Source organism: Ahaetulla prasina, chromosome 16 (genome assembly GCF_028640845.1).
Source record: "Ahaetulla prasina isolate Xishuangbanna chromosome 16, ASM2864084v1, whole genome shotgun sequence".
NCBI classification, from domain to species: Eukaryota; Metazoa; Chordata; class Lepidosauria; order Squamata; family Colubridae; genus Ahaetulla; species Ahaetulla prasina.
This window is the reverse complement of record NC_080554.1, coordinates 3639465-3666964: the sequence shown is the minus strand read 5'-3', so window position 1 is coordinate 3666964 and position 27500 is coordinate 3639465. Positions and strand designations below refer to the sequence as shown.

Genomic DNA, 27500 nt, shown 5'->3' with positions numbered 1-27500 from the left:
TGAGTAAACCCTGCTGGTTCTTAATATATCATTTTAGGACGGGGTTAGTTTAACGAAATTTCTTGGCCTGACCCCCTCGGAAAAGGAACGGTTGTTTTATAGGTTAGGTTCCTCAATCTCAGGCGGGAAATACAAAGCTGGTGCCGTTGCTGGTACCCAGGTAGTCCTCGACTTACAACCATCCGCTTAGTGATGGTTTGAAGTTACAGCAGGGACTGGAAAAAAAGCAGCTGTTTTTCACGTGACATAAATTCTGGGCTCCAATGCGGGTCGTAAGTCGGGGACTACCTCCGATCTCCTTTTTTTTCGGGGGCGGGGGGGGGCGGGTTTACCCCCCTGTTAAAATTCACAGCATCCTCCCGCTATCGTTCCCGCCGCGAGGAAATATGCTAAGAAGAAGAAAAACTTCCTCGGCAAAAAGAAAGGAATTTTGCTTCTCGGCATGGGCCCTTCCGTACCGGGGAGAAATATCCCGTTGTGTCGTCCATATGTTTTCCTGATGCACAACGTAAAACTCCTTGGTTTACGGATTCCTGGGCCTGACCGATAGAACACACGCGCTTCTCGCACAGAACCGGTGGCACGGATTTGATTAAATAATAATTGTTATCTTTATTATTCCTTTCTAGAATTTCACCAATTTGTTCGGGCAGCCGCTGGTCTGCTTGCTTTCTCCGACCACGTATCCGAAGGCGTTGCAAGGTAGGCGGTCACGGGATTGCAAGTTTTGGGGTGGTGGTTTTTGGGGCGCTGGGAAGTTGTTTTATAGGTTAGGTTCCTCAATATCAGGCGGGAAATACAAAGCTGGTGCCCTTGCTGGCTCCCAGGTAGTCCTCGACTTGCAACCATCCGCTTAGCGATGGTTTGAAGTTACAGCAGGGACTGGAAAAAAAGCAACTGTTTTTCACGTGACATAAATTCTGGGCTCCAATGCGGGTCGTAAGTCGGGGACTACCTCCGATCTCCTTTTTTTTCGGGGTGGCGGGGGGGTGGCGGGTTTACCCCCCTGTTAAAATTCACAGCATCCTCCCGCTATCGTTCCCGCCGCGAGGAAATATGCTAAGAAGAAGAAAAACTTCCTCGGCAAAAAGAAAGGAATTTTGCTTCTCGGCGTGGGCCCTTCCGTACCGGGGAGAAATATCCCGTTGTGTCGCCCATATGTTTTCCTGATGCACAACGTAAAACTCCTTGGTTTACGGATTCCTGGGCCTGACCGATAGAACACACACGCTTCTCGCACAGAACCGGTGGCACGGATTTGATTAAATAATAATTATTATTTTTATTATTCCCTTCTAGAATTTCACCAATTTGTTCGGGCAGCCGCTGGTCTGTTTGCTTTCTCCGACCACGTATCCGAAGGCGTTGCAAGGTAGGCGGTCACGGGATCGCAAGTTTTGGGGGTGGTGGTTTTTTTTGGGGGGGGGCGCTGGGAAGCTGTTTACAGGCGGTCCTCGACTTACGACGAGTTCCTTTAGCAGCCGTTTGAAATTATAATGGCACAATATAAAAATTAAATTATTATTATTATTACTGGAAAAAATGGGACTTAGGAGCGGGTTTTTGTCCCCCAGACTTACGGCCGTTGCAGCTGCCCCCCCTGGTCACGTGATCTAAATTCAGAACATGTGCACACGGACTCATATTTACAACAGGTCCCGGGGTGTGTGTGTCACGTGATTCCCCCTTGGCGACCTCCCAATGAGCAAAGCCAACGGGGAAGCCAGGTTCGGGTTATTAACTTAACAGCGGCCGGGGTTCCCTTAAGGAGCGTGGAAAGAAAGGTTGCAAAACTCCCTTATCCACTGTCTCGCTTAGCAACAATGGTTGGCTCCATTGTGGTCGTAAGCCGAGGACTACCTGTACTTCCGGTTTCTGACCAAAAAATAAATAAATAATAAATCCACTGTGGACAATGAATTTGCTTAACGGCCGCGTGTTCACTTATTAAACGTCGTAAAATCAGGCACGGGCTGAATGACGGTCGTAAGTCAAGAACTACCTGTAGTGCACTGATGAAGTTACCCAGTCAGTCGACGAAACATCGGCAAGCCAGCCGCTCAGCTCAGCGTGGAGAATGAATGCTGCGTCTGCACAAATTCACTCAAGCCTGATCTCTTATCTATCTATCTATCTATCTATCTATCTATCTATCTATCTATCTATCTATCTATAAAAGCGAAAACCACTCAACGCCGTAATCACGAAATCTCCAGAACCGTAAAGCCTACGAACTTGAAATTTGGCACGTATGCTCCTTCTAGGGAACATCCTTCTAAGGATTTTTCGAAATGACCATCGGATCATTAGCATTTTATATATACAGTATTATATTCACACGGTCTGATGCTAAGGAGCTAGACATTCTACTCCCCCTACCCACCTGAAAAGAACTCTGTCCCAACTGCCAGTTGCCTTATATTCATATGCTCCGATGCTAAGGAGCTAGACGTTCTACTCCCCCTCCCCACCTGAAAAGAACTCTGTTCCAGTTGCCTTATATTCATACGCTCCGATGCTAAGGAGCTAGACATTCTTCTCCCCCTCCCCACCTGAAAAGAACTCTGTCCCAACTGCCAGTTGCCTTATATTCACACGCTCTGATGCTACCCCTTCGCTAAACCGGGCGTGGCGTGGCCAGCGTGTGACTCAGCCGGCCTGTGGGCTGGGACATTCCACTCCCCCTCCCCCTCTGTTCCAAGTGCCATTTGCCTTATATTAATTAACACGCTCTGATGTTACACATTCTACGTTAAATTTCAGGCTTTAAGTGTCAATTTATCAAGCCCGAGCACGTAGTTTCGTAGCGAAGCATGGGCGTCCAGCTAGTACAGTTATATTAGAAGGAACTCCGGGTGCTTACATTAATCCTACAACATTGCTCTTTTGAGAAAACCCGAGTGACGGATGATCCGTGCCTCAGCCCTCCCAGACGAAAAATAAGATGTTGTATTAAAGAGGCCAGGATATCAGGGTAAAATTTAAAAAGGAAAGTGTTCTAATCATGGAAGAGGCTTTTTCCTTTTTTTTTTGCTCGTCAAAGTAAGGAGGATAATTAGCAGTTTAGGAAGGGGAACTGCACCGCTTAGAAGCAGCCTGTGGTTTCCGCGGTTGTGTAGAGAGCTTTTGGAAGACACACCAGCAGTTGAGTGCGGTGTGACCTGCCAACAGCTCCCATCCCGTGGGGTTTTGGAATTTAAGGAATGCTGTCGGTTTCAGGAACAGGGAAGCCAGAAAAAAAGCTCAGCTGGATCCTTAGTGTATTCTGACGATGATTAAAAAATTCCTTTCGTCTCAAAGAATTTCACAGCTGCCCAACTTTCGTAAAGGCAGCAGTTTTCATGAGGGCCAGCAAAATTCTCTGTCCATTGCTCAAGTCCTGGAGACTTTTAATCCGACAGCAGGAGAGGAAAACTAGGACAGAAAACTTGGATGGAGCCCACGAATGTAGCTTATCTTGGAATCGGGAGTCTGTAAGTTTTTCATTGGAATCTAGAGAGAGTTTTCAGGCCTCTCTTCTTGAGCTTTTATTTAAGGGTGGAATTTAAAAACTGCTGAGGTCCTCTTAGCAAAACTTGCCGGAAAATAAAAAAATTAAAAAAAGCAAAATCCTTGTTACATGTAGCCCTCGACTTAACAGCAGTTCATTTAGTGACCGTTCAAAGTTACGACACCATTGAAAAAAAGCGCGACCTCTACAGCGGGTTGCCCCGGGTGTTGGTATTAACAGCTGTTTTGTTTCAAGCCAAGCTGTAGCTGCCTTTTTGTTGGTTGGGTTTGAGGTAGCGGAAACTTCATTGGCATCCTTAGCAAATGTCTACGGAGATTCTCCATCCTCCAGGTCTTGGTTGTCCCAAATGTGCTTTTCCGAGAGGCAGCTGGACTTCCATGTTTTTCTCTGAAGATGTTTCCACTTCTCATTCGGGAAGCTTCTTCAGCTCTGATTGGATGATGGGGAAAGGAAGGATTTACAGCTGGTCATTGCATCCTTTTAGAGAGTCGTTGACGGGGACGCGGTGGCTCAGGGGCTAGGACGTTGAGCTTGTCAATCGAAAGGTCGACAACTCAGCGGTTCGAATCCCTAGTGCCGCTGTATAACGGGTGAGCTCCCGTTCCTTGTCCCAGCTTCTGCCAACCTAGCAGTTTCGAAAGCACGTAAAAAAATGCAAGTAGAAAAAATAGGGACCACCTTTGGTGGGAAGGTAACAGCGTTCTGTGCGCCTTTGGCGTTGAGTCCTGCCGGCCACATGACCATGGAGACGTCTTCGGACAGCGCTGGATCTTCGGCTTTGAAACGGAGATGAGCACCGCCCCCTAGAGTCGAGAACGACTATTTATTTATTATTTATTATTTAAATTTTTATACCGCCCTTCTCCCGAAGGACTCAGGGCGGTTCACAGCCAGATAAAAAATACACAATACATTATAAATACAATTAAAAAACAATTAAAAAACTTATTAAATTGGCTAAAATTAAAAATTTAGGATAAAAACCCATTAAAAACCCATAGATTTAAAAAACTAACCCAGTCCAGCGCAGATGAATAAGTGAGTTTTAAGCTCGCGGCGAAAGGTTCGGAGGTCCGGAAGTTGACGGAGTCCTGGGGGGAGTTCGTTCCAGAGGGCGGGAGCCCCCACAGAGAAGGCCCTTCCCCTGGGCGTCGCCAGATGACACTGTCGCGCCGACGGCACCCTGAGGAGTCCCTCTCTGTGAGAGCGCACGGGTCGGTGAGAGGTATTTCGGTAGCAGCAGGTGGTCCCGTAAATAGCCCGGCCCTATGCCATGCCATGGAGCGCTTTAAAGACGTTCACCAACACCTTGAAGCGCACCCGGAAGGCCACAGGTAGCCAGTGCAGCCTGCGCAGGATAGGTGTCACTCGGGAGCCACGAGGGGCTCCCTCTATCACCCACGCAGCTGCATTCTGGACTAACTGTAGCCTCCGGATGCCCCTCAAGGGGAGCCCCATGTAGAGAGCATTGCAGTAGTCCACGTATGTGCGAGTCCACGTATGTGCGAGGGGAACCTTTAACCTGTACCTTTACAGAGTCGCTGAGGCCACTTGGAGTTTTATCTGTGTCCTCAGGGTCACCTGTGCAGCACAAATGGGCATGGAGCCTTCTTGGACCTGCTGAAAGAATAAAATAGAATAGAATTCTTCATTGGCCAAGTGTGATTGGACACACAAGGAATTTGTCTTTGGTGCATACGCTCTCAGTGTACATAAGGAGAATAACATACATTCGTCAAGAATAAAAAGATACAACACTTAGTGATAGTCATGGGTTACTAATAAGCTATCAAATCGTGCTAGGAAACAAATAAAAACAGTATAAATCGAGAGATACAAGCGACACGGTTATAAGTGGGAAGAGATAGATACTAGTAAGGAAGAGAAGAAGAATAGTAATGCAGTCTTAGAAAATGGCATTCGGGGGAAAAACTGTCCATGTGTCTACTTGTTCTGGTGTACAGTGCCCTGTAGCGTCGTTTTGAGGGTAGAAGTTAAAACAATTTGTGTCCAGGATGTGAGGGGTTTGTAGCAGTGGTGGGTTTCAAAATTTTGTACTACCGGTTCTGTAGGTGGGGCTTGGTGGGCATGGCTTAGTGAGCGTGGCAGATTGCAAAATCTCTATTTTCTCCCCAGTCCTGGGGGAAGGATATTGCAAAATCCCCATTCCTTCCCCACTCCAGGGGAAGGATACTGCAAAATCCCCATTCCCTCCCCAGTCCTGGGGGAAGGATATTGCAAAATCCCCATTCCCTCCCTGCTCCAGGGGAAGGATACTGCAAAATCCCCATTCCCTCCCCAGTCCTGGGGGAAGGATATTGCAAAATCCCCATTCCCTCCCCGCTCCAGGGGAAGGATACTGCAAAATCCCCATTCCCTCCCCGCTCCAGGGGAAGGATACTGCAAAATCCCCATTCCCTCCCGATCAGCTGGGACTTGGGAGGCAGAGAATAGATGGGGGCGGGGCCAGCCAGAGGTGGTATTTACCGGTTCTCCGAACTACTCAAAATTTCCGCCACCACCAGAACTGGTCAGAACCTGCTGAAACCCATCTCTGGTCTATAGATATTTTCACAGCCCTCTTTTCCTGTTGTGGGGCTCCACACCCATTTGCACCACTCCGGTGATCCCGAGGGCGCGGACAAACCTCCAAGGGGCCTCGACGCCTCTCTAAAAAGGACGCAAATGACGAGCTGTTTGCAAAGGAGGAGAAATCCTTCCATTTCCCGCCATCATCCAGTCAGAGCGGAAGAAGCTTCTTCGGACGAGAAGCGAAAGGGAAAAAAACGAGAAAGCCCAGCTGCCTCTTGAAAAAAAATTAAAATAAAAGCACCTTAGCAAATCTTAACTGATTGAGTGGTTTGCAAGGCGGCTCGATACCGATTAATTTTCCCACCCGTTTTTCCAGTCCCTATAAACTGTTAACTGGTGGAGAGGTGGTCGCTCTCAGAGAACGAGAGACGCCCCTTCCCCACATCCTTCCCAGCATGAAGTCCAGTCTGGTGACATAATTAGTGACACAGGAAACTTGGTGGTCAGCCGTGAAGGCCTGAGAGAAGCTAGAGACTTCACTGTTTGACTTTGGGAGGTAAGTTCTTTTCCGTCATGAGGGGGAAGTCTTTGGGTTCCTGGAAAAGTGACGCAATATATATATATCTATATATATTCCAGGTAGCCCTTGACTTACCACCGTTCTTTTAATGGCCGTTCAAAGTTACAACGGCACAGGGGAAGAAGAAGTATCTGGCCGCCGGATTCCACACGGCCGTTGCAGCAGGATCAAAATCCGGACCGTCTCGTATTTACGACGTTGCCGTGTCCCCCGGGGAGGTCACGGGATCCCCTTTTGGAGACCTTCGGACAAGCCGAGTCAGATTCGCTGAACGACCGTGTGGCTTAACATTAAGGACCGCGGGGATTCGCTTAACCGTAGCGAAGGCAAGAAAGGTGGTCGAACGGGGCGAAACTCCCTTAGCGACTTCCTCGCTTAGCAACGGAGATTTGGGGCTCGATGGCGGTCATAAGCCGAAGGCTATTTGTCATCCGGAGGGATGTTTTCTCAAATTTGGTGACTCTGAAACGGCTGGACTTCCAACTCCGAGAGTTTGAAATCCACCCTCCCTCTTAATTTGTCGCCAAGATTGAGAAGAACTGGTAGAGAGTAAAACCGGGAGCAGAATATTCCCCTTTAAAAGCAAACGACGAAAACCACATTACAACACCAAACGGTGAATTTCTCCAGCAGAGAGAGAGAGAAAGAGAGGGGGAAAAAAAACCTGCCATTCGCCAAAGATTCTCATGGATGAATTCATTCCATTTTGCTTCTGTGCTGCCAATTTGCAAACGGACTGGGACGGTTGTATAATTCACACCCCAAACACGGGGAGAGTAATTATAAAAAAAACGACACGCAAAGGGTGGTCATTAAAGCTACCAAAGTCTTCTGGTAAATTATCCTAACCAGAAGGGATATAAAGAGGCCTTCAATACATGCTCTTCTGAACTTCTCAACAACGGTTGGAGAATTCAGAATTGTCATTGTGGGTTACTTCTTTGTCTCTCTCTCGCTCGCTCCTGCCTTGTTTCTGTTGGGTACAATGTGAAATTGTTTGGGTTCTTTTGTTGTCTTGCAGATCAATCCCAACGTGGAAGCCTCTTCACTTTCTTCCTGAACAACCCTCTAATGGCATTCCTGTTTGTCTCCGGATTATCAAGCATGCGCAAAGGACTTTGGGACAAATGCCACGATTACCTTCGTAAAATCAACCGGGATATTGCACAACTCTTGACTCATTCCCGCTCCATAGGTATGTGTCAGGACTGCAAGCCATCTTTTGCATTGGGCCTTCGGAACTGCCACGTTTACTGCTGTGGGAAACTAGGGAGGTGGGGGCTGTATGTAGCTCGGGGTGATATGTAGTCAAAATAACATTCCTTTCTCAGAAAGTCAAGGACGTCCTACCCTGCACCTGGAGGGGTATGACTGGGTGGCATCTCCAGTTGGAATGGTGCATTGATTGGGAGATGTGATGGACATGTGGGTGCAGGGGGAAGGGACTAGATTGGATAGCTTGTTACATTTGGTTAGGTCAAGAGTTTCCTTGACCGCCATGTTCAAAAGCGGTTACGCGTTCTCAGGTATCAGATGAGGTGGCTTAGAATTCTGATTTTGATCTGCCACGTTCCCGTGAATGGTTTGGATGAAGAAGGGGGCGAGCGTTGCGTGGTAGATGAGGATAGAAAATATTTCTGAATCCTGGTAAAATGAAAACCACGAGAAACTCAAAAGCAACTTACCGTCTGTTGCTCGGGTTAGATCAGCTGAGTCATCGTGTAGGTAACTTTACCAGTTGATATATTGAAGTACCCGTGTTTTCCCTGAAAATAAGACCAAGTCTTATATTAATTTTTGCTCCAAAAGACGCATTGGGGCTTATTTTCTGATCAGGTCTCATTTTGTGGGGAAATATGGTACTAAATGCATCCCTCTGGTTGACAATCTTAACTGGGGCTTATTTTTGGGGTAGGGCTTATATTACGGGCATCCGGAAAAATTATGCTAGGACTTACTTTCCGGTTGGGTCTTATTTTTCAGGGAAACACAGGGTAGGTTGTGTTAGGTAGAAGTTGAAGTACATCGTGTCGGGTATTCGTTGAAATAGGTTGTGTTAGATGTAGGTTGAATTAGATTGTGTTAGGCATAAATTGAAGTACATTGTATATTGACTTTTATTCACCGCCGTCGTAACTTCAAATGGTTATAAATTAATGGTCATAAACCGAGGTCTATCTGGTATTCTAATTTCAGTTTTCTTTTCTCTTTCTTTTCCCCCTCATTATAGACCAGGCCTTTCTTCAGTTTTTTGGAGATGAGTTCCTCCGCCTGCTTCTAACAAGGTTTATTTTCTGCTCAGCTACCATGAGAATGCACAAAATCTTCCGGGTATGGCAATCAACCTTCCAACCTCCCTTCCTCCCTCCCTCCCTTCCTCCCTCCCTCCCTTCCTTCCTTCCTTCCTTCCTCCTTCCCACCTCTCTTTCCTTCCTTCCTTCCTTCCTCCCTCCCTTCCTTCCTCCCTCTCATTCCCATCTCCTTCCTCCCTCCCTCCCTTCGTTTCATTCCTTCCTCATCCCCATCTCCTTCCTTCCTTCCTCCCTCCCTGTCTCCCTCTCATTCCCAACTTCCTTCCTCCCTCCCTCCCTCCCTCTCATTCCTTCCTCTCATTCCCACCTCCTTCCTTCCTTCCTTCCTCCCTTCCTCCCTCCCTCTCATTCCTTCTTCTCATTCCCATCTCCTTCCTTCCTTCCTTCCCCCCTCTCCTTCCCCCCTCCTTCCTTCCTTCCTTCCTTCCTTCCTCCCTCCCTCCCTCCCTCTCAATCCTTCCTCTCATTCCCATCTCCTTCCTTTCTTTCTTCCTCCCTCCCTCCCTCTCATTTCTTCTTCTCATTCTCATCTCCTTCCTTCCTTCCTTTCTTCCTCCCTCCCTCCCTCTCATTCCTTCCTCTCATTCCCATCTCCTTCCTCCCTCCCTCCCTCCCTCTCATTCCTTCCTCTCATTCCCATCTCCTCCCTCCCTCCCTCCCTCCCCCTTTCTCAAATGGGGCAGGGGCTGAAGGGTTTGCAAAGTTCCCTATTTCAAATCTTTTCCACTGAATTTCAGCTCAATTTTGTTAGCGACTTAAAATATTTTATTGAACTTCAGTACTCAGCATTAATTGATCCCGGGAGGCGGGACGAGTACTAAAAATGATGAATACCAACCAAATTTTTACTACTAGGAATAATTTAAGTGAATCACAAGGCAGCCAGACACGTTCTAGCTTGTGCGTTTGAGTCCCAACGAAACGATGAGCATCGGGACAAAATCTTCATCTCAAAAGGCACCGAGTATCAAATTCGAAGAGTTTCAAAGCAGCGTGCTATCACGCTCCTTTGCCCCACCCTGTCGTGTCCCACTCCCACTCCGACGAACGAGTCAAGGAAATCCGTAACAAACTTGGCAACGAAGCCTCTGCAGCTTGCCAAATTCCTCCGAGGTTTCTCAGGGCAGGCAGGAGTCCAAGTTGTGACTTCAGCGATAGGGTCCAGTATCAGCAAACTCGATAAGACTTTGCTTGACTCAAGGTTGGAATGCCAAAAGCAGGTCCTTTATATAGGCTGTGGGGTGTGGCTCCATGACTCAGCATTTATCCAGGCCTGCCCTCCTTCCTTTCTTCCTCCCTCCCTCCCTCTCATTCCTTCCTCTCATTCCCATCTCCTTCCTTCCTTCCTCCCTCCCTCCCTCCCTCTCATTCCTTCCTCTCATTCCCATCTCCTTCCTCCCTCCCTCCCTCCTTCCCCCTTTCTCAAATGGGGCAGGGGCTGAAGGGTTTGCAAAGTTCCCTATTTCAAATCTTTTCCACTGAATTTCAGCTCAGTTTTGTTAGCGACTTAAAATATTTTATTGAACTTCAGTACTCAGCATTAATTGATCCCAGGAGGCGGGACGAGTACTAAAAATGATGAATACCAAACTACTAGAAATTTTACTACTAGGAATAATTTAAGTGAATCACAAGGCAGCCAGACACGTTCTAGCTTGTGCGTTCGAGTTCCAACGAAACGATGAGCATCGGGACAAGATCTTCATGTCAAAAGTTACTGAGTACCAAATTCGAAGAGTTTCAAAGCAGCGTGCTATCACGCTCCTTTGCCCCACCCTGTCGTGTCCCACCCCCACTCCGACGAACGAGTCAAGGAAATCCGTAACAAACTTGGCAACGAAGCCTCTGCAGCTTGCCCAGTTCCTTCGAGGTTTCTCAGGGCAGGCAGGAGTCCAAGTTGTGACTTCAGCAATAGGGTCCAGTATCAGCAAACTCGATAAGACTTTGCTTGACTCAAGGTTGGAATGCCAAAAGCAGGTCCTTTATATAGGCTGTGGGGTGTGGCTCCATGACTCAGCATTTATCCAGGCCTGCCCCTCCCTTCCTTCTGCTGGCGTCGCCTCTCAGATCTCCGGAAGCGAGGTCCACCCACACTGAATTGTCTTCAGCTGGATCTGCTGGCAGCTTCTGGGAAAGGGAGGGGTCAGAGGGAGTAGGGCCGAGTAATTCCAGCACCTGGCTGACGTCCTGCTCTGACGGCTGAGCCAAAGGAACACACGCTGTATGAGTGAGGTTTATCGGGCTTGTCCTCCCACTCCTGGAATCCTCTCCGGGCATGGGGCCAGGGCCGGGAGCTGGAATCATGACAGGCCATTCATCTTCATTATCAGACTCGGAGTTTGATAAAAGGCCCGATTGGAGATGGGAGGGGCCCGGCTGAGGAGAGGAGGGAGGACGAGTCACAACACACCCTTTCTGTTGCTGTTTCCTCCCAGCTGTAATTGTGTATTTCCTCCATTCTCATGTCCTTTTCAGAACTTGGTTTTCTGTTTTCTTATTTTTCCCTTTCTTTTCTCTCCAGCAGGAAACGAGGAATTATCCCGAATCGTATCCTCAGCTGCCCAGGGATGAAACAGTGGAAAATCCACACCTCCAAAAGCACATTTTGGAATTGGCTTCGATATTGGATGTCCGAAACGTATTTTTGGAGACCACCCTCGACGATTATTAAGTGCGGAGAAACACGCGGTCTGGAGGTCTTCACTGCAGGGTTTTTTTTAAACCCTTGCTGCAATTTCCCCCCCCCTCCCCCAAAATGGTGCAGTTTTCTAAACCTGAACATCGACTCTCTGAAACTCACACACGCGCACACACAAAGGAATTGACTTGAGTTTTATTTTTGAACTTGACAGGTGGGTTTTTTTTTCTTGTTTTTTTTTAAAAAAAATAAATGAAATGGAAAGAAGAGGGAAGGGCGCACAGCTGTTCCATTCTGCGTGGATTTCAATTTTGATAAAAAAAAAAAAAAAAAAACAAACAAACCCCTCCTACGAAAGTTTTACAGTTTTAGACCGAAGCAATCTGGTGGATTTTGAAGCTTTTTTTTTTTTTGGATTTGGAAGACGTCGCTGGCCACGCAACAACACACACACACATACACACACACACACACACGTGTGTGCGCACACACTCACTCTCCCTCGAGATTGACAATGCAGCCAGTCACTTTTAAGCCCTCGTGTGCAGATCCTTTATTTTTGTACCGTTTTTAAAAATTTGAAAGCAAAAAATAAATAAATAAATAAAAAAGAGGGGGAAAAAAAAGAAGAAGAAGAAGAAGAAGAGAGGAGGGAGGGGGAAAAAATCAGAAAAAATAATAATGATCTTCTGCTCCCCAAAGATTGAAAGATTTAAAAGCTGAACGGCGGGACTTCAAATGGTACAAAGCAGACAGCAATAAGCGTGAATTGAAGTCAATATGCTTCATCAATTCCACCCCCCCCCCACAACCCCTCCCCCAAAAAAAATCCAACTCAGCTGAAGGGATCATTGTGTAAACTTAAAGCAAATGTAGCGCTGTCCATAAGTTTTTTTCTTTTTTTCTTTTCCTTTTCCCGTTTTTTTCTTTTTTTTTTTGAGAAATCGGCCTACAGTATATTGCACATTGATTAAGGATGCTGGGCTTTATCCCTCAAAATCTAGAATTTTTGGCTCGTGGCCCATGATCACCTCAAAAAAGATGAACCCCTTCTTAGTATAGACCACCCTCGGTGCATTCCTCCAGTTTGGGCTTCAAGCCGCGAGCAAAAAAAATAAATAAAATAAAATTACCACCCCTTTCTCTGCACGCAACCGTTGTCAATTCTCGCTGCAATATTGGAAGGTTCTCTGATAACTCTTTTCCCCCCCAAATCCTTCCACCTCAAACCTCTAAAAGAGCTGCTTTCATCCCATTCCTACTTCGGTGGCAGAAGTTCACCCGGTGAAGAACCAACAGAGAACAATCACTGCCTCGCCTCTGTGCTCAAACTGCTCAAAAGAGGGAAAGCTTTAAGAGAAGACCCCCTCATCTCATCTTCTTACTGCCAGGGAGAAAGGTCTACCTCCCAGAGCTGTTGATAGACAAGAGGAAGACGAATACGACTCGTGGGGGGCCGGGGGACTGTAAGACCTCAAAGGAAGCTTTGGTTTGGTGGACTTTTGGGAAAAGTTGAGGAGGAGAAATCTGAAAAGGTCTCCCTTTTGGAAGGGGAGGAGAAGAAGACCGAGGAAGGTGCTCTCCTGTGGTCTTCAGCATCTGGCTTTTAAGGGGCAGACAACTCAAGGACCGAGACTTGTCTCCGAAGTTTTCTTGGAAGGACCTCAGGTCTGCGTTTCTCGGCCTTCCTCCAATCAGTCTCCGGTGACTTGGGCTTGACGTAGCTAGAACCGTGATGGTCCCGAAGGACAATTTTAACGCTCGTGGGCCCAGCGAAGAAGTCCTGTAGATGGAAAGGTGGGACAAGCGTCTCCGGAAACATAAAGATTGAGGAGGAGATCTGAGGGAATCATTCTGTGCGCGTTGTGCCGACCCGCTGCTGTTTTCAAAGAGGACGAGTACATTGATGAAACTCAATGTATTTGGACTAAACTAGAGTGAGCACACAATTCCACCATTCTTTATTCTTGTTTATTTTTATTTTTTTTAAAAGGGCGGTAGGGAATCTCCGGGAAGCATATTCCACCGTATCCGAAGGGGTGCTTTCGAAAAGTTGAGACCGTCGCGTGGAACAAATGGGTTTCCTTCGGGAGCTAGGATTGAACGAAGCTGGAAGAAAGGGGGCTGCAGAAAAGAAAGACTCCCTTCTCTTGGTCTGGAAGCCCAAGGAAATAACAGTTTTGGTTTTTTTTATCTCAACATCTGCTTCTTCCAAGGGTCCTACAAGCTGTTTTGCAAGCGAGGACACGGCAGCTGACCCTTTAAGAGGTAGCAAAGTTAGGAATAATCGGTTGCCGTTCAGAAGAAAAGCCCCGCGCGTGGGAGGGATAGCAGAAAGGTGCCTTAGGTCGGGCCTAAAGTGCAATGAAGATGATATTATAGGCGTTTTGAGTTTCCCTTCTTTTTTTTTTTTTAAATCCTGCTCTTTTGAGGAAGAAAAAAAAAGAAAGGAAAGAAAGAGAGAGAAAGAAAGAAAGAAAAAGAAAAGAGGGAGGAGGAGGAGGAAGAAAAGGAAGGAAGGAGGTAGTTCTGGTTTTGAAATGCCTTCGTTGTTGACTTGGCAATCAAATACGCAGCTTCATAGCAAAGTCTTTGTTTTTAATGGCGTTCAGTTTGGCCTAGGTCTTTAGGTGCAGCGCATTTCCTTCTGTGGTGCTTTTGTGATTTCCGCAGCGGTGCGGCGGTGTCGTCACGCATCTGTCCTACCTGTGCTCCGCCTGCCGAGTTGTAAATGTGTACGTGTGCATGTAAATATGTAGATATATTTATAAATAAGGAAGACCTCGGAACCATTGTTGTACAATTATTATTATTATTATTAAAGTTTATGTAGGTTCCGAACCCAAGTCAGGCCCTCAAGATGACATTAAGAAACACTCTTCAGGTTGTCACGAGTTCAACAACCTGTTGACCTGTCCACCCGGATGCTTCGACCCCTTCATTGCTAAGTCCTTTGGGTGTCCTCCCAAGTTGACTTCCAATGAGGTCGTTCTGGAAGAAGTTGATTCCATCACCATTTTCTAGGCAGCGTCTTTGTTGGGGTTCAACGTTTAGCTTGGTGTCTCTAGTTCCATGATGACGACGATCGGTGGTGATGGTAGGATTGTGCTGTGGTCTTGCTCCATCTTGCCTTAGTATCATCTGGCTTGTCTCTTGGAATAAGCTTGGAAGGGAGAACTTCACTAGTGCACCTTCTACTGACCTAATGTCCTCCAGATGTCACCAAAAGGTGGGGAACTTGAAGTCTAGAAATGTTTAGGACACCAGTCAAGGAGGGCTATCTTACTTTATCCGCCGGTACGTGTAGGTTACAAGCATAAAGTTATGGATAAGGCCTTGAAAGAGAAGACAGCTCACTTTTAACCACAGAAGGTCTCTAGTTTTGACATCCCTTTCCTTCAACCGGTGGGCGACAAGAGAAATTTAAGTGCCTGATTCTCTGGAGATTGTAACTTCTGCTTTGCTATCAGCATTGGATGCTCTAGAAAAACAGATTTCAAGGAAAGGACCTTGTTTTAAGTTCCCGACGACACCTGGCGTGTTTTAGTTATTTGTCTGTCTTTTCTGATGCGTAGATTTCAGACATGGTCCTTAATAAAAACTTAACGAAGTCTGACGCCGAAAAAGCTAAATAAGGAGGAGAGACATCTTGAAAGTTGGGTATTCTGACTCGACAGTGCTGGAGCAGTTAATTTTCTTTTCAGTTTTACTTGGAACCTATCTTATCTCTCCTTCGAAGATAGGTAGAGGTCTTACCTTTGAGATATTACGAAGGATTTGTTAGGAAGAAATGTTTTTGAGAAATCAGATCAGCGTACGCTTATCCTGTTGTCGTAGGGTTTGTGTGAAGGAAGAGGGTGGCCTTTCAATGAAGATGGGAAATAGCTTGAAAGCAAAGATACACATCCTAACCAAGATGGGACCAAAGGAAGGGCGGTATTCACTTTTACCTTCCCTACCGGTTCGCAAATGTTCCCATCTTCTGCATATGCGCGGAGCCTCGAAAACGTGGAAAACAATGGGACGTCGGGACGTCCGCGTGGGTAGGCAGGGCATCCTGCAATCGCCCCTACCGGTTTGCGCGAACCGGATTTAACCGGCTGAATACCACCACTGGACCAAAGCCTTGTTAAATAGAATGTACATATCTACCAGAGCTTAAGCACAACAAACCAGCTTTTCTTTCTTTGTCCTGTCGAGGCAGCTAAATAGACATGTGCAGGTATAAAGGGAGAATCAAAAAACAACAACAACGCTTCCTAGGATAAGCAGACACTAGCTTATTACTTTTAAGGAGGTATCTCTCTAGTCACATTTAACATTATCCATAGTGTTCTAATGCGTTATAGGTCCCTTCCTTCCTTCCTTCCTTCCTTCCTTCCTTCCTTCCTTCCTTCCTTCCTTCCTTCCTTCCTTCCTTCCTTCCTTCCTTCCTTTTCCAATGTTCAAAGCAAAATGCTTCACAAACAATTTTTGACTTTTATCGGTGGTTTAGAATTCTAGTAACAGCAAAGGTCTCACGATCAATTCACGATCTGGGCCTTTTCTTTCTTTCTTTTTTTAAGCCTACCCTTTGGTAGCACTTTTGCATGGTTACGTGTATTTTGTTTGTTTCTATGAGTCTTGTAATCCTCTGGATTGGCACACGCTTGGATTTCGTTGTATTTTTTTTTTAAAAAAATGTGGTACGGTCTCGGCCATTGCGATCCTCTTTAAGTCCTTTGCTGGCGTGGGAACGTTTGAAGTACGCAGCCACACGTTTACAGAAATTTAGCACTGAACCCTGCTGCACACTTTTTAAAAACAAACCAACAAACGAACACCGCAACTACCGCAACCTGTTGTTTTCCGTTGGCCGATATTTGCGGAGTAATACAATGAGTTGAGTCAGATTGAGAACCGATTAATTGAAATCTTAAAATTGGTAAGGCACTTTCTGGATTTCATCCTTCGGTTTGGGGATGACTTAATTTGGACCCAATGCAGTGCTAACAGCTTAGAGAGAGAGAGAGAGAAAGATAAATGTAGAAAGATATCTTTTTCAGACACTAACGTTTATTCCAGTAGGATAGGATTTGCACTACAATTCAAACTAACTTGCCGGAACTAAAACGCTAGCATGCATTTCTCCATTTGAATCTTGGTAGGGCGCTCTTACTGCCTTGTGGTTATATCGGCAACGGTTTTTTTCTTCGGTTTGGTTTTTCTTCTTCTTCTCTTTAAAAAAATGAAAGCAGACTTCTCTCTTTCTCTCTCTTTTTTAAACAACATGCCTGGTTTTTGTTCCTAAAAACGCACACACCCACACCCCTGTTTTATCCTCTTAGCATCTCTGCTAAAGGGATGGAAGCACAACCCGTTTTACATTGGCCGAATTCGTTCGAAGTGCTGCTATGCTGTAGTGCATGTCGTGTTGCCATCTTTGATACCCGTCCACGTCTCGGTGCCAACCTATCCGTGTGATGACTTGAGATTTCTACAACATTCCTGATCTGACACTCCTTTTATTATTATTATTGTTATTATTATTATTATTTTCCTCCTCCCCGATGCTGAGAATTTTTCAGGCTGGGAAGGGATGGGTGTGTATGTGCCTGTGTGTGGTATTCTGGTTTACCATCCTTGTCAATGGTTTCCCCCCCGCCCCCCCCCGCCCCCCCGCCTCCTCCTTGACCTGCCAAGAATGAATGGCACCTGTGCCATAAAAGTTCAGTTGATGTGGAAATCTGTTTGCTGTAATCCTTGTTTCAGGTGTCCGTCTCTTTAACGTATCCGAATTATGTAAGCCATATAGCTTATTCATCCATCTGTCCTTTTTTTTTTTCTTTTCTTCTTTTGAATTTTCTCTCCCCGTTGGTTGGCCAATTGTTGATCCATTCACACTGTGGTTTGTGCTGGTGTCTTTTTTTTTTTCCCTAAAGGGTTCAAAACTTTTTTTCTTTCTTTTTTTTGAACACGATATGGGTCAACTTCTGTAGGGTCTAAGGACTGGTCCCCATGGCCAACTCTCTGCAAGAGTTGTCACTTAATATCGCAGAAATGAAGGGGTGTGTGTGTGGGAGGGGAAAAACTCATTAAAGAAAGGATACAAAGGAAGGGACAAAAATGAAATGTGGATGACCCAAAATTTAAAAAGAAATTAAGTGGGACTTTATGTAATTCATTGAATTGGCCCGTGGCGAGTTAGCTGTGTTGAGTTGTCCCGCGGTGGAGTTGTCCCATTCCAACTTCCGTCGACGTCTTTCGATTTGATGACTTGCGGGAAGACGGGTTTCCATCCCGTCCGAATTTTTCAATTTAACACTGTGAGCTTCTCTAGAGAACCGACACAGCATCCAAAGGGATGAGAAACACTTGTCAAGAACCAACCCACGTACCTGCTCTTATGTCGCCCAAGAAGAAATATGACATATCTAGGGTTTTGCTCTTGGTGTATTGAAGATTTTTTCCCCCCCATGTCGGTTATGTTCACTTAGAATGTGAATACATTCGTTGGTTGTGTATAAATGGGTTTTTGTATCGAGCCCCACTCGGATTATATGTATAACCAATATACAATAAACATATTTGCTTAATGCTGTTGTCAACTCGTAAAGCATTCCTGGCCATAGGCGGGAGGGGGGGAAACTGACGGAGACACACACACACGGCAGCAACCAGAAGAACATTCCATGCATGCCTTTCTCAAGGCCCCAGCCTAGGTTACTAGAGCCAACAGCCAGAGAGGCGTGTTCTGTACAGCCCGCAAAAGTGCCCCGTTGGAGAATGTGATTTATGACACACCCTGGGAGGAGGGGAGAAACAGGGTCATAGTTGGGACGTAAATTACGTGGGGCAGAGCTGACTCCACTTGGGTACCTGCGGACATGTTGCTCCTAATAAATAACTGGCTTTCTTTTGAAACTTGGCCGGATGCTCATGAATAAATTAGTAATGATTATTAGTTAGGGTAATTATTAATTAATTAATTACCCTAACCCTGACAGCTGCGTCTTGGAGCCTCTTAAAATTAGAGGTTTGGAACATTTGGATTCAAATAATTTCTGTCCATTATCTTCTACTGAAGATAAATCTTTGGGTCTCCACCCCCCATTTTCTCAGTTATTATATTCCACCTTTGTTATTTTTACAAATAAGTCCAGGTGGTGAACATATCCAACAGATGTTTTTTTAATTGTTATTTGACTTACGACCACAATTGGGCCCGAAATTTATGTTGCTGAGTGAGAAATTGGTTAAGGGACTTTTGCCCCGTTTTACGACTTTGCCACGTTTATGAACTGGATCATTGCAGGGGTTAAATTAGCAACACGGTTGTTAAGTGAATCTGGTTTGTCATGACCCCCGGGATACTGCAGCCGTCATAAATATGAGTCAGTCTGAATGTATCAGACTGAGCATCAGAATGTATCAGACTGAGCATCTGAATGTAAATCACGTGACCACAGGGATGCTACAGTCGTCATTAAGTGTGAAAAACGGTCGCTTTTTTTCAGTGCCATCGTAACTTAGAATGGTCACTAAATGAACTGTTTTAAGTCGAGGACTACCTGTATATCTCTAGACATATCTTTAGAGAAGCGCTATGTTAAGTCTACGTGTTCAAAAAATAAGTCTAAATAGCATCCTCTTCTGACTAGCCAATTTTATTAAGTGGAGATCTTTATTAAGAAGAAATATATAAGTATAGTAAGATATATTTTATCAGCTTTTGAAGGGTGGCTCAGTGGCTAAGATGCTGAGCTTGTAGATGGAAAGGTCGGCGGTTCGAATCCCTAGTGCCGCGTAACAGGGTGAGCTCCCGTGACTCGTCCCAGCTTCTGCCAACCTAGCAGTTCGAAAGCACGTAAAAGAAAATGCAAGTAGAAAAATAGGGACCACCTTTGATGGGAAGGGAACAGCGTTCTGTGCGCTTTTGGCGTTGAGTCATAGACATAGACATAGAATTTTATTGGCCAAGTGTGATTGGACACACAAGGAATTTGTCTTGGTGCAGATGCTCTCAGTGTACATAAAAGAAAAGATACGTTCATCAAGGTACAACATTTGCAGACCACATGCCGACCACATGACCACGGAGACGTCTTCGGACAGCGCTGGCTCTTCGGCTTTGAAACGGAGATGAGCACCGCCCCCTAGAGTCGGCAATGACTAGCACGTATGTGCGAGGGGAACCTTTACCTTTTACCTTTTTATCAGCTTTTGTGAGCCGCCATCTGATGAAGTGAAAAAGTTGGTGCTTTTAATAAAACCTATAACAGGTCGTCCTTGAGTAACAGCCTGGACTCCAATTCCCAGAATTCCTCAGCCTGCTTGAAGATGCCTGGGCTCCGATTCCCAGAATTCCCCAGCCTCCTTGAAGATGCAGGGACCCCAATTCCCAGAATTCCCCAGCCTCCTTGAAGATGCAGGGACCCCAATTCCTAGAATTCCCCAGCCTGCTTGAAAGATGCCCTGGACTCCAATTCCCAGAATTCCCCAGCCTCCTTGAAGATGCAGGGACTCCAATCCCCAGAATTCCCCAGCCTGCTTGAAAGATGCCCTGGACTCCAATTCCCAGAATTCCCCAGCCTCCTTGAAGATGCAGGGACTCCAATCCCCAGAATTCCCCAGCCTGCTTGAAAGATGCATGGACCCAAATTCCCAGAATTCCCCAGCCTGCTTGAAGATGCCTGGTCTCCAATTCCCAGAATTCCCCAGCCTCCTTGAAGATGCAGGGACCCCAATTCCCAGAATTCCCCAGCCTGCTTGAAAATGCATGGACCCCAATTCCCAGAATTCCCCAGCCTCCTTGAAGATGCAGGGACTCCAATCCCCAGAATTCCCCAGCCTGCTTGAAAGATGCCCTGGACTCCAATCCCCAGAATTCCCCAGCCTGCTTGAAAGATGCCCTGGACTCCAATTCCCAGAATTCTCCATCCAACCTTCTTTTAAGATGCATAAATTCTTAATGTCGCTGCCTTAAATTGTAAGTTTTGTGGGGGGGTGGGGGGTGGGGGGAGCTGAGTAGGAAGCCTGACTCCACCCATCGTGGTTTGCAAGATGAGAGTCAACGATGCAACGATTCTTGGCAACCCATCCTGGTTCCAAGACCTGGGAATGAGGCTTCAAGCCAGCCCTTCTCCAACCTGGCGCCCTCCCTCAGCGCGTTCTATGCGCCGCGGGCGCCCCAGCCTCCTGAAGGGGAGAGGGTGACGTAGCACCCACGCCCCGCCTTTAACCGTTCCACCTCCCTATCACGCGAGGGGGCGCGGCCTCCCGGGCCACTCCCCCTTGGAACCAGCGCTGCCGTGTTGTTGTGTTTTTTTTTTCCCTCCCTCTCCCTTCTACGTCACTTCCTCCGGCGGTTAAACAGGCCCGGACGGCGTTTCCGCTTCCGCTCTTGGTCGAGTCTCACCTTCTGTCACCATCAGCTGGTGAGTCGCTTCCTTCGGCGTCGTTCGTGACCTATTTTTTTTCCTTTCCTTTTCGGGGTTGAGGCCCGGTAGGCCGCTTCGGGGTATTAACTTAAAACGGTTAAGCCACCTTGCTTTCTCCCCCGCCCCCCCACTCCTTTATTCTATGTGGGGGGCGGGGGGTGTTTGTTAAAAACGGGTTCGCGGATTGTCGAGGGATTACGGTAGTCAGGTTTCTCTGAGCGCAACCGCCCCCCCCACGGGGCCCTCCTTTTAGGGTAAATACGGTAACCAGGAAACCAGGAAGGTTCCATAAAGGAAAACGTGGGGGGGGAGCTTTGAATTCTTGGGGTAACCGGTCAAATAGGGTGCATGGGGGGAGGGGAAGCCCCCCCCTCCCACTTCCTAAGCCCTTTTTTTCTCCTAGGCTGTCTTGGTCATTTCAGTAGCTCCTGGGGATGGGGGGAAAGTGGATGTATGTGTCCCCTCCCCCGTCTCCCCCCCCAACAGAGGAACCCAGGTTAGCCAAGCCCACTTGGGTTGGGGTTGTGGGGGGGGTGTCTCATCAAGCTCAGAATAGAATAGAATAGAATAGAATTTTATTGGCCAAGTGTGATTGGACACACAAGGAATTTGTCTTGGTGCATATGCTCTCAGTGTACATAAAAGAAAAGATACGTTCATCAAGGGACAACACTTACAACACAATTGATGGTCAATATATCAATATAAATCATAAGGATTGCCAGCAACAAGTTATAGTCATACAGTCATAAGTGGAAAGAGATTGGTGATGGGAACTATGAAACGATTAATAGTAGTGCAGATTCAGTAAATAGTCTGACAGTGTTGATGGAATTATTTGTTTAGCAGAGTGATGGCCTTCGGGGAAAAACTCTTCTTGTGTCTAGTTGTTCTGGTGTGCAGTGCTCTATAGCGTCGTTTTGAGGGTAGGAGTTGAAACAGTTTATGTCCAGGATGCGAGGGATCTGCAAATATTTTCAATATTTTCAGGTGACCCCAATTGGAAAGGTCTGCTTTGCACCAAGGGAAGGCAACAGGTGGGGTGGTTCCTGCAACCCCTTGAACCCTTTGGCTGCTTCTTGCCTGGTCTAGGGGCATTGTGTGAATGCAGCCCCTGGCTAAGTTTAGGAGGGTTGCTCTCTGTGTGTGTATGTATGTGTGTATATATGGATGGATGGGTGGATGGATAGATAGATCTATTAGATAGAGACCCAGACAGGTAGATGATAGATAGATGGATAGATACAGATAGATAGATAGATAGATAGATGATAGATGATAGAGAGACAGAGATGATAGATAGATAGATAGATAGATAGATAGATAGATAGATAGATAGATAGATAGATAGATAGATAGATACATGATAGATAGATAGAGAGACAGACAGGTAAATGATAGATAGATGGATAGATACAGATAGATGATAGATAGATAGATAGATAGATAGATAGATAGATAGATAGATAGATAGATAGATAGATAGATAGATAGATAGATACATGATAGATAGATAGAGAGACAGACAGAGACAGATATACAGATAGAGTAGATAGATAGCTGGGTAGAGAGAGAGATTAGATAGATAGATCAATAGATAGATAGATAGATAGATAGATAGATAGATAGATAGATAGATAGATAGATAGATAGATAGATAGATAGATAGATAGATAGATAAGGTAGGTAGGTAGGTAGGGAAAGAGAGAGAGGATAGATAGATAGATAGATAGATAGATAGATAGATAGATAGATAGAGAGAGAGAGAGAGAGAGAGAGAGATAGATAGAGAGAGAGGATAGATAGATAGATAGATAGACAGACAGACAGATATACAGATAGAGTAGATAGAGAGAGAGATTTGATAGATAGATAGATAGATAGATAGATAGTATATTGTATATTATATTATATATACACACGATTGGTAGTTGGAAAGGCCTATCATGCGTGCAATGGCCAAATGGACTAATGGCATATCAAGGCAGAGATCTCTGCAATGGCAGTCTAATACTCTGACGATGGTCAGCAGATGGCTGACGAAAGCTTAGTAGAATAAAATTTTAGTTATTCGCAGAATGTCTGTTTCTTTCTTTACAAGTAGACCTGGAAGTCGTATTTTTAGAATAGTTTGTTTTTATATGTATGTATGATGGATGTGTGTGTGTGTGTGTGTATAAACAAAAAACAGACATTATGCATGCTCCAGAATGGAAATAATTAAAATTTTATTCTACTAAGCTGACATTGTCAGAGTAATATATGTAGGTCTTTAATTATTCGGGTTTTCTCCCGCATAAAATTAATAATTTTACGCGGGAGAAAACCCGAATAACCAAAGACCTACATACAAACACCTCAGAAAACATACATACATACATACACATATATATATAGAGAGAGAGAGAGCACAAAGAAGCTGGACATACTCTGGACACCGGAAGAAAATGCAAAGGGTCCCATGCCCTGGTTATTCCATTTTCTTCCCCGCCCCACCTCCTTTTGCTGTAGGTTTGATTAACATTCTGCTCTCTCTGGACCAGGCTAAGCTATTTTTGGAGTCCTAGATTCCTTCCGGAGTTCCAAAGCTAAGCTCAGCTATAACCATTTCCCAGACTTGCATAACTAATTCTTCTGAGGTTATGGAGTCTTCTGGAAGATAAGGTACAACCCGACGCAATCTTCTTCGCCTTAAGTGCATTGGAAGATCCATTTGAGATCCTTCTCCTGCCATCGTCATCTTATTTTATTTATTTATTTTTATTTATTTTTTATTTTATTTGCATTTATATCCCGCCCTTCTCCGAAGACTCAGGGTGGCTTACACTATGTTAAGCAATAGTCTTCATCCATTTGTATATTATATACAAAGTCAACTTTTATTGCCCCCAACAATCTGGGTCCTCATTTTACCTACCTTATAAAGGATGGAAGGCTGAGTCAACCTTGGGCCTGGTGGGACTTGAACCTGCAGTAATTGCAAGCAGCTGCTGTTAATAACAGACTGTCTTAGCAGTCTGAGCCACCAGAGGCCCTTGCTTTACTGCTCCTGCTTTCCTTCAGCACTGCCATTGTAAGAGAGAGGAGAGTGCACTTTTAGGCATTAGAAATGAAGCTGCTCACTGCCAATAGTTCTTCTGCTTTCAGAATGAGAACAGGGTGCCAAATTTGGAATTGTGATCTCCTGGGAAACTTCATCCCTGATGGTTATTATTTCCCAAGTGTTCAATATTGGGTTTCTGTACCTTATAAACACCACTAAACGTCTTGAGATAGTCGTATTTAGCATAGTATGGCAAAAAAGGACTCCTTGGTATGGCTATCTCGAAATTAGTCTGGTCACCGATGAGAGATCAGTATTTCAGTGCGGCGGTATTAGGTGTCAGGCAGCTTTTGCAGAGTAGCCAGGAACACAGTGAATTATTCATAGTGGGTTTATACTGGTATCAGGTAGGTAGGAAGCCTGAGCTCACGAGAAGCTTATTGTCTTTATAGGCTTGGTGAAAAGGTTCTCCTTCAGCCCATCTATCCTGCATTGGTAGGTTCATTTTTTGCTGTTTAAACTAGTGGTCAAATCTAATTTTTTTTTACTAACGGTTCTGTGGGCCTGGCTTGGTGGGTGTGGCCGGGGAAGGATACTGCAAAATCTCCATTCCCTCCCAACTCCTGGGGGAAGGATACTGCAAAATCTCCATTCCCTCCCCACTCCAGGGGAAGGATACTGCAAAATCTCCATTCCCTCCCCACTCCTGGGGGAAGGATACTGCAAAATCTCCATTCCCTCTCCACTCCTGGGGGAAGGATACTGCAAAATCTCCATTCCCTCCCCACTCCTGGGGGAAGGATACTGCAAAATCTCCATTCCCTCCCCACTCTAGAGGAAGGATACTGCAATATCCCCATTCCCACCCCACTCCAGGGGAAGGATACTGCAAAATCCCCATTCCCTCCCTTCTCCTGGGGCCAGCCAGGGGCGGTATTTGCCGGTTCTCCGAACTGCTCAAAACTTCCGCTACCGGTTCTCCAGAACCTGCTGGATTTCACCCCTGGTTTAAACCCGGGGCACCTCAACGGCAGAATCCCTCCGATACCTCAAACCAACAAGGCCAAAGGTGTTGAGAAAGAGCCATCCTGTTTTACAGTAATATCTTCCATATATTCTAATACCTTTTGTCATTTATTTATTTTTTTAGTCTTAGTCACGCCTTTGTTTTTAACAAACCCTGTTTGTTGTCGTAAAACTGGATTTTTTTTCCTTCTGGTTGTGAAGATTCACCCTTTCTTTTTGGGGTTAACCGCACAGAACGAAACAACCAACTGGAAATTGACAAGAAATGTACGACTTTGACAAAGTTGACAAGATGACATCACCATCAAGTTTTGATTGGAGCTAGTTTGGTCTAGTGGTTAAGGCTCCAGGCTAGAAAGCGGGAGACTATGAGTTCAAGTCCTGTATTAGCTGTGAAAGCCAGCTTGGGCCGATTCTTCTCTTTCAGCCCAACCCACCTAACTTATTGTAAGAAGGAAGAAGCGCTGGATATGTTCGCTGCCATGAATTATTTGTAAAACTAGTAAAGGCAATTATGGAATGTTTTCTTGCCCTAAATTAATAGACAACTTCTTTTTAAGCTATCCTTGCTGAATGCGTATTGTGTTAATTTAATATGAGATCCTTCTTAATATTTCCCCTTCCCCCACCAGCTGATTGAAATACATAATAATAATAATAATAATAACAACAGAGTTGGAAGGGACCTTGGAGGCCTTCTAGTCCAACCCCCTGCCCAGGCAGGAAACCCTACACCATCTCAGACAGATGGTTATCCAACATTTTCTTAAAAATTTCCAGTGTTGGAGCATTCACAACTTCTGCAGGCAACTTGATTAACTTGATTAGGATCAGATAGATTATTTAAGGAACAATAAAGAATTGGATCCGTTTAGAAACACCAGCCTGCGTCCTCATTGGCTAAACGTCCAGTCCATAAAATTATGTTGGGGCGAAGAACTACCATCAAAAACGTTTTGATTGTTCTGTACATAGAGTCATGGCCTTAGACTGATTCCCATAAATAGCTAGATGATATCCGTGTGTAATTGTTTTGTCCGGGTTCCAAAAAAAACCGTCTTCTGTTTGTTTTTAATGTACCAGCAACGATTGGATTATGAGCCCCTTGAGGGAACGTAGCTGATCGAATGGAAGATTCCTGCCGTCCATTTCTGGGGGGCATCTGAGGAGGAGGGGAGGGGGCGGCTTTTGGTTTCTGAAAGCCGGCCACCCTAGCCAGAAGAAGATGTTCGCCAAACTGAAGAAGAAGATTGCGGATGAGGCGGCTACTGCCCCACGGCCCGGGGGACTAGCCAGGATGCCCAGATCGATCAGCAAAGAATCGGTCACGTCAGCAGGAGCAGAGTCGGGGGACGATTTTGTAAGTGTCAAGAGATGGCGTTCAAACGCACCTTTTCAGAGGCCAAAAGACACTTGTTTAAATTAAAAAAAAAAGCCAATAACCTGAGTCTTGTTTGGGTAAAGCCCAGAGAATTTAAAAAAAAACAAAACCCGCTTGGAAAATAGCTCATACCGGTATTACTTAGCATGACTAACATTGGCAAAGGACTCAACAGATCTGTTGGGGAAGTTTGTAGAAACATGAAACGAGTCGGCGCTTCATTTACTCCTAGAGGTAGATTAGTCCATGAGGAGTTGGTTTCCTTGTCCTTTTGAATCTATTACCAGGAGGCGGTGAGTTCTGGTCCCACCATAAGCACGAAAGCCAGCGAATGACTTTGGGCCAATCACCAGGAGACAGTGAGTTCTAGTCCCATTTTAGGCATGTCAGCCCCGCCGCGCCATGGCTTGGGGCTACCATTCAGGTGGGACCGGGGAGCTCACTTACTGACCCGGCGATGCCTAGGAGCGTGTCCGGCCAACCAGCCTACCTGTCCAGACCCCGCCTGCGCGGGACCAAGTCTTGGCTGATATGATGAGCCAAGTAACTGGGCGGAGCTAAAGCCTGAAAACTAAAGCACTGATAAGAATTTTTAATTTTTTTTTTATTGGCCAAGTGTGATTGGACACACAAGGAATTTGTCTTTGGTGCATATGCTCTCAGTGTACATAAAGGACAAGATACGTTCATCAACAATCATAGAATAGAATAGAATAGAATAGAATAGAATAGAATAGAATAGAATAGAATAGAATAGAATAGAATAGAATAGAATAGAATAGAATAGAATTTTTTATTGGCCAAATGTGATTGGACACACAAGGAATTTGTCTTTGGTGCATACGCTCTCAGTGTACATAAAAGACAAGATACGTTCATCAAGAATCATAAGGTACAACACTTAATGATAGTCCTAGGGAAACATTCAATATAAATCTTAAGGAAACCAGCAACAAGATTACAGTCATACAGTCATAAGTGGGAGGAGATGGGTGATGGGAATGATGAAAAGATTAATAGTAGTGCAGACTTAGTGAATAGTGTGACAGTGTTGAGGG

The 27500-nt window shown here is 45.5% G+C and overlaps 2 protein-coding genes across 7 annotated transcripts in view; both read left to right on the top strand.

Moving 5' to 3' along the window:
* The window catches only part of SCAI (suppressor of cancer cell invasion), a 62549-nt gene extending 50175 nt beyond the window's left edge, over positions 1–12374 (top strand). For 3 of the 4 annotated variants that reach the window (XM_058159408.1, XM_058159404.1, XM_058159406.1), the window contains exons 15-18: positions 630–702; positions 7645–7818; positions 8854–8954; positions 11457–12374. In XM_058159408.1, coding sequence (XP_058015391.1) covers positions 630–702; positions 7645–7818; positions 8854–8954; positions 11457–11606 — 498 coding nt within the window. In that variant the 3' untranslated portion in view covers positions 11607–12374. The remainder of the gene's footprint in view (positions 1–629; positions 703–7644; positions 7819–8853; positions 8955–11456) is intronic. The other variant, XM_058159407.1, reaches the window with a different exon arrangement.
* Positions 12375–20858: 8484 nt separating this feature from the next.
* The window catches only part of GOLGA1 (golgin A1), a 32113-nt gene continuing 25471 nt past the window's right edge, over positions 20859–27500 (top strand). Inside the window, exons 1-2 of one of the 3 annotated variants that reach the window (XM_058159585.1) lie at positions 20859–20989; positions 26145–26421. In XM_058159585.1, the coding sequence (XP_058015568.1) occupies positions 26287–26421 (135 nt within the window). In that variant the 5' untranslated portion in view covers positions 20859–20989; positions 26145–26286. Of the gene's footprint in view, positions 20990–24486; positions 24531–26144; positions 26422–27500 lie in introns of those variants that run through there. The other 2 variants (XM_058159586.1, XM_058159587.1) reach the window with 2 other exon arrangements.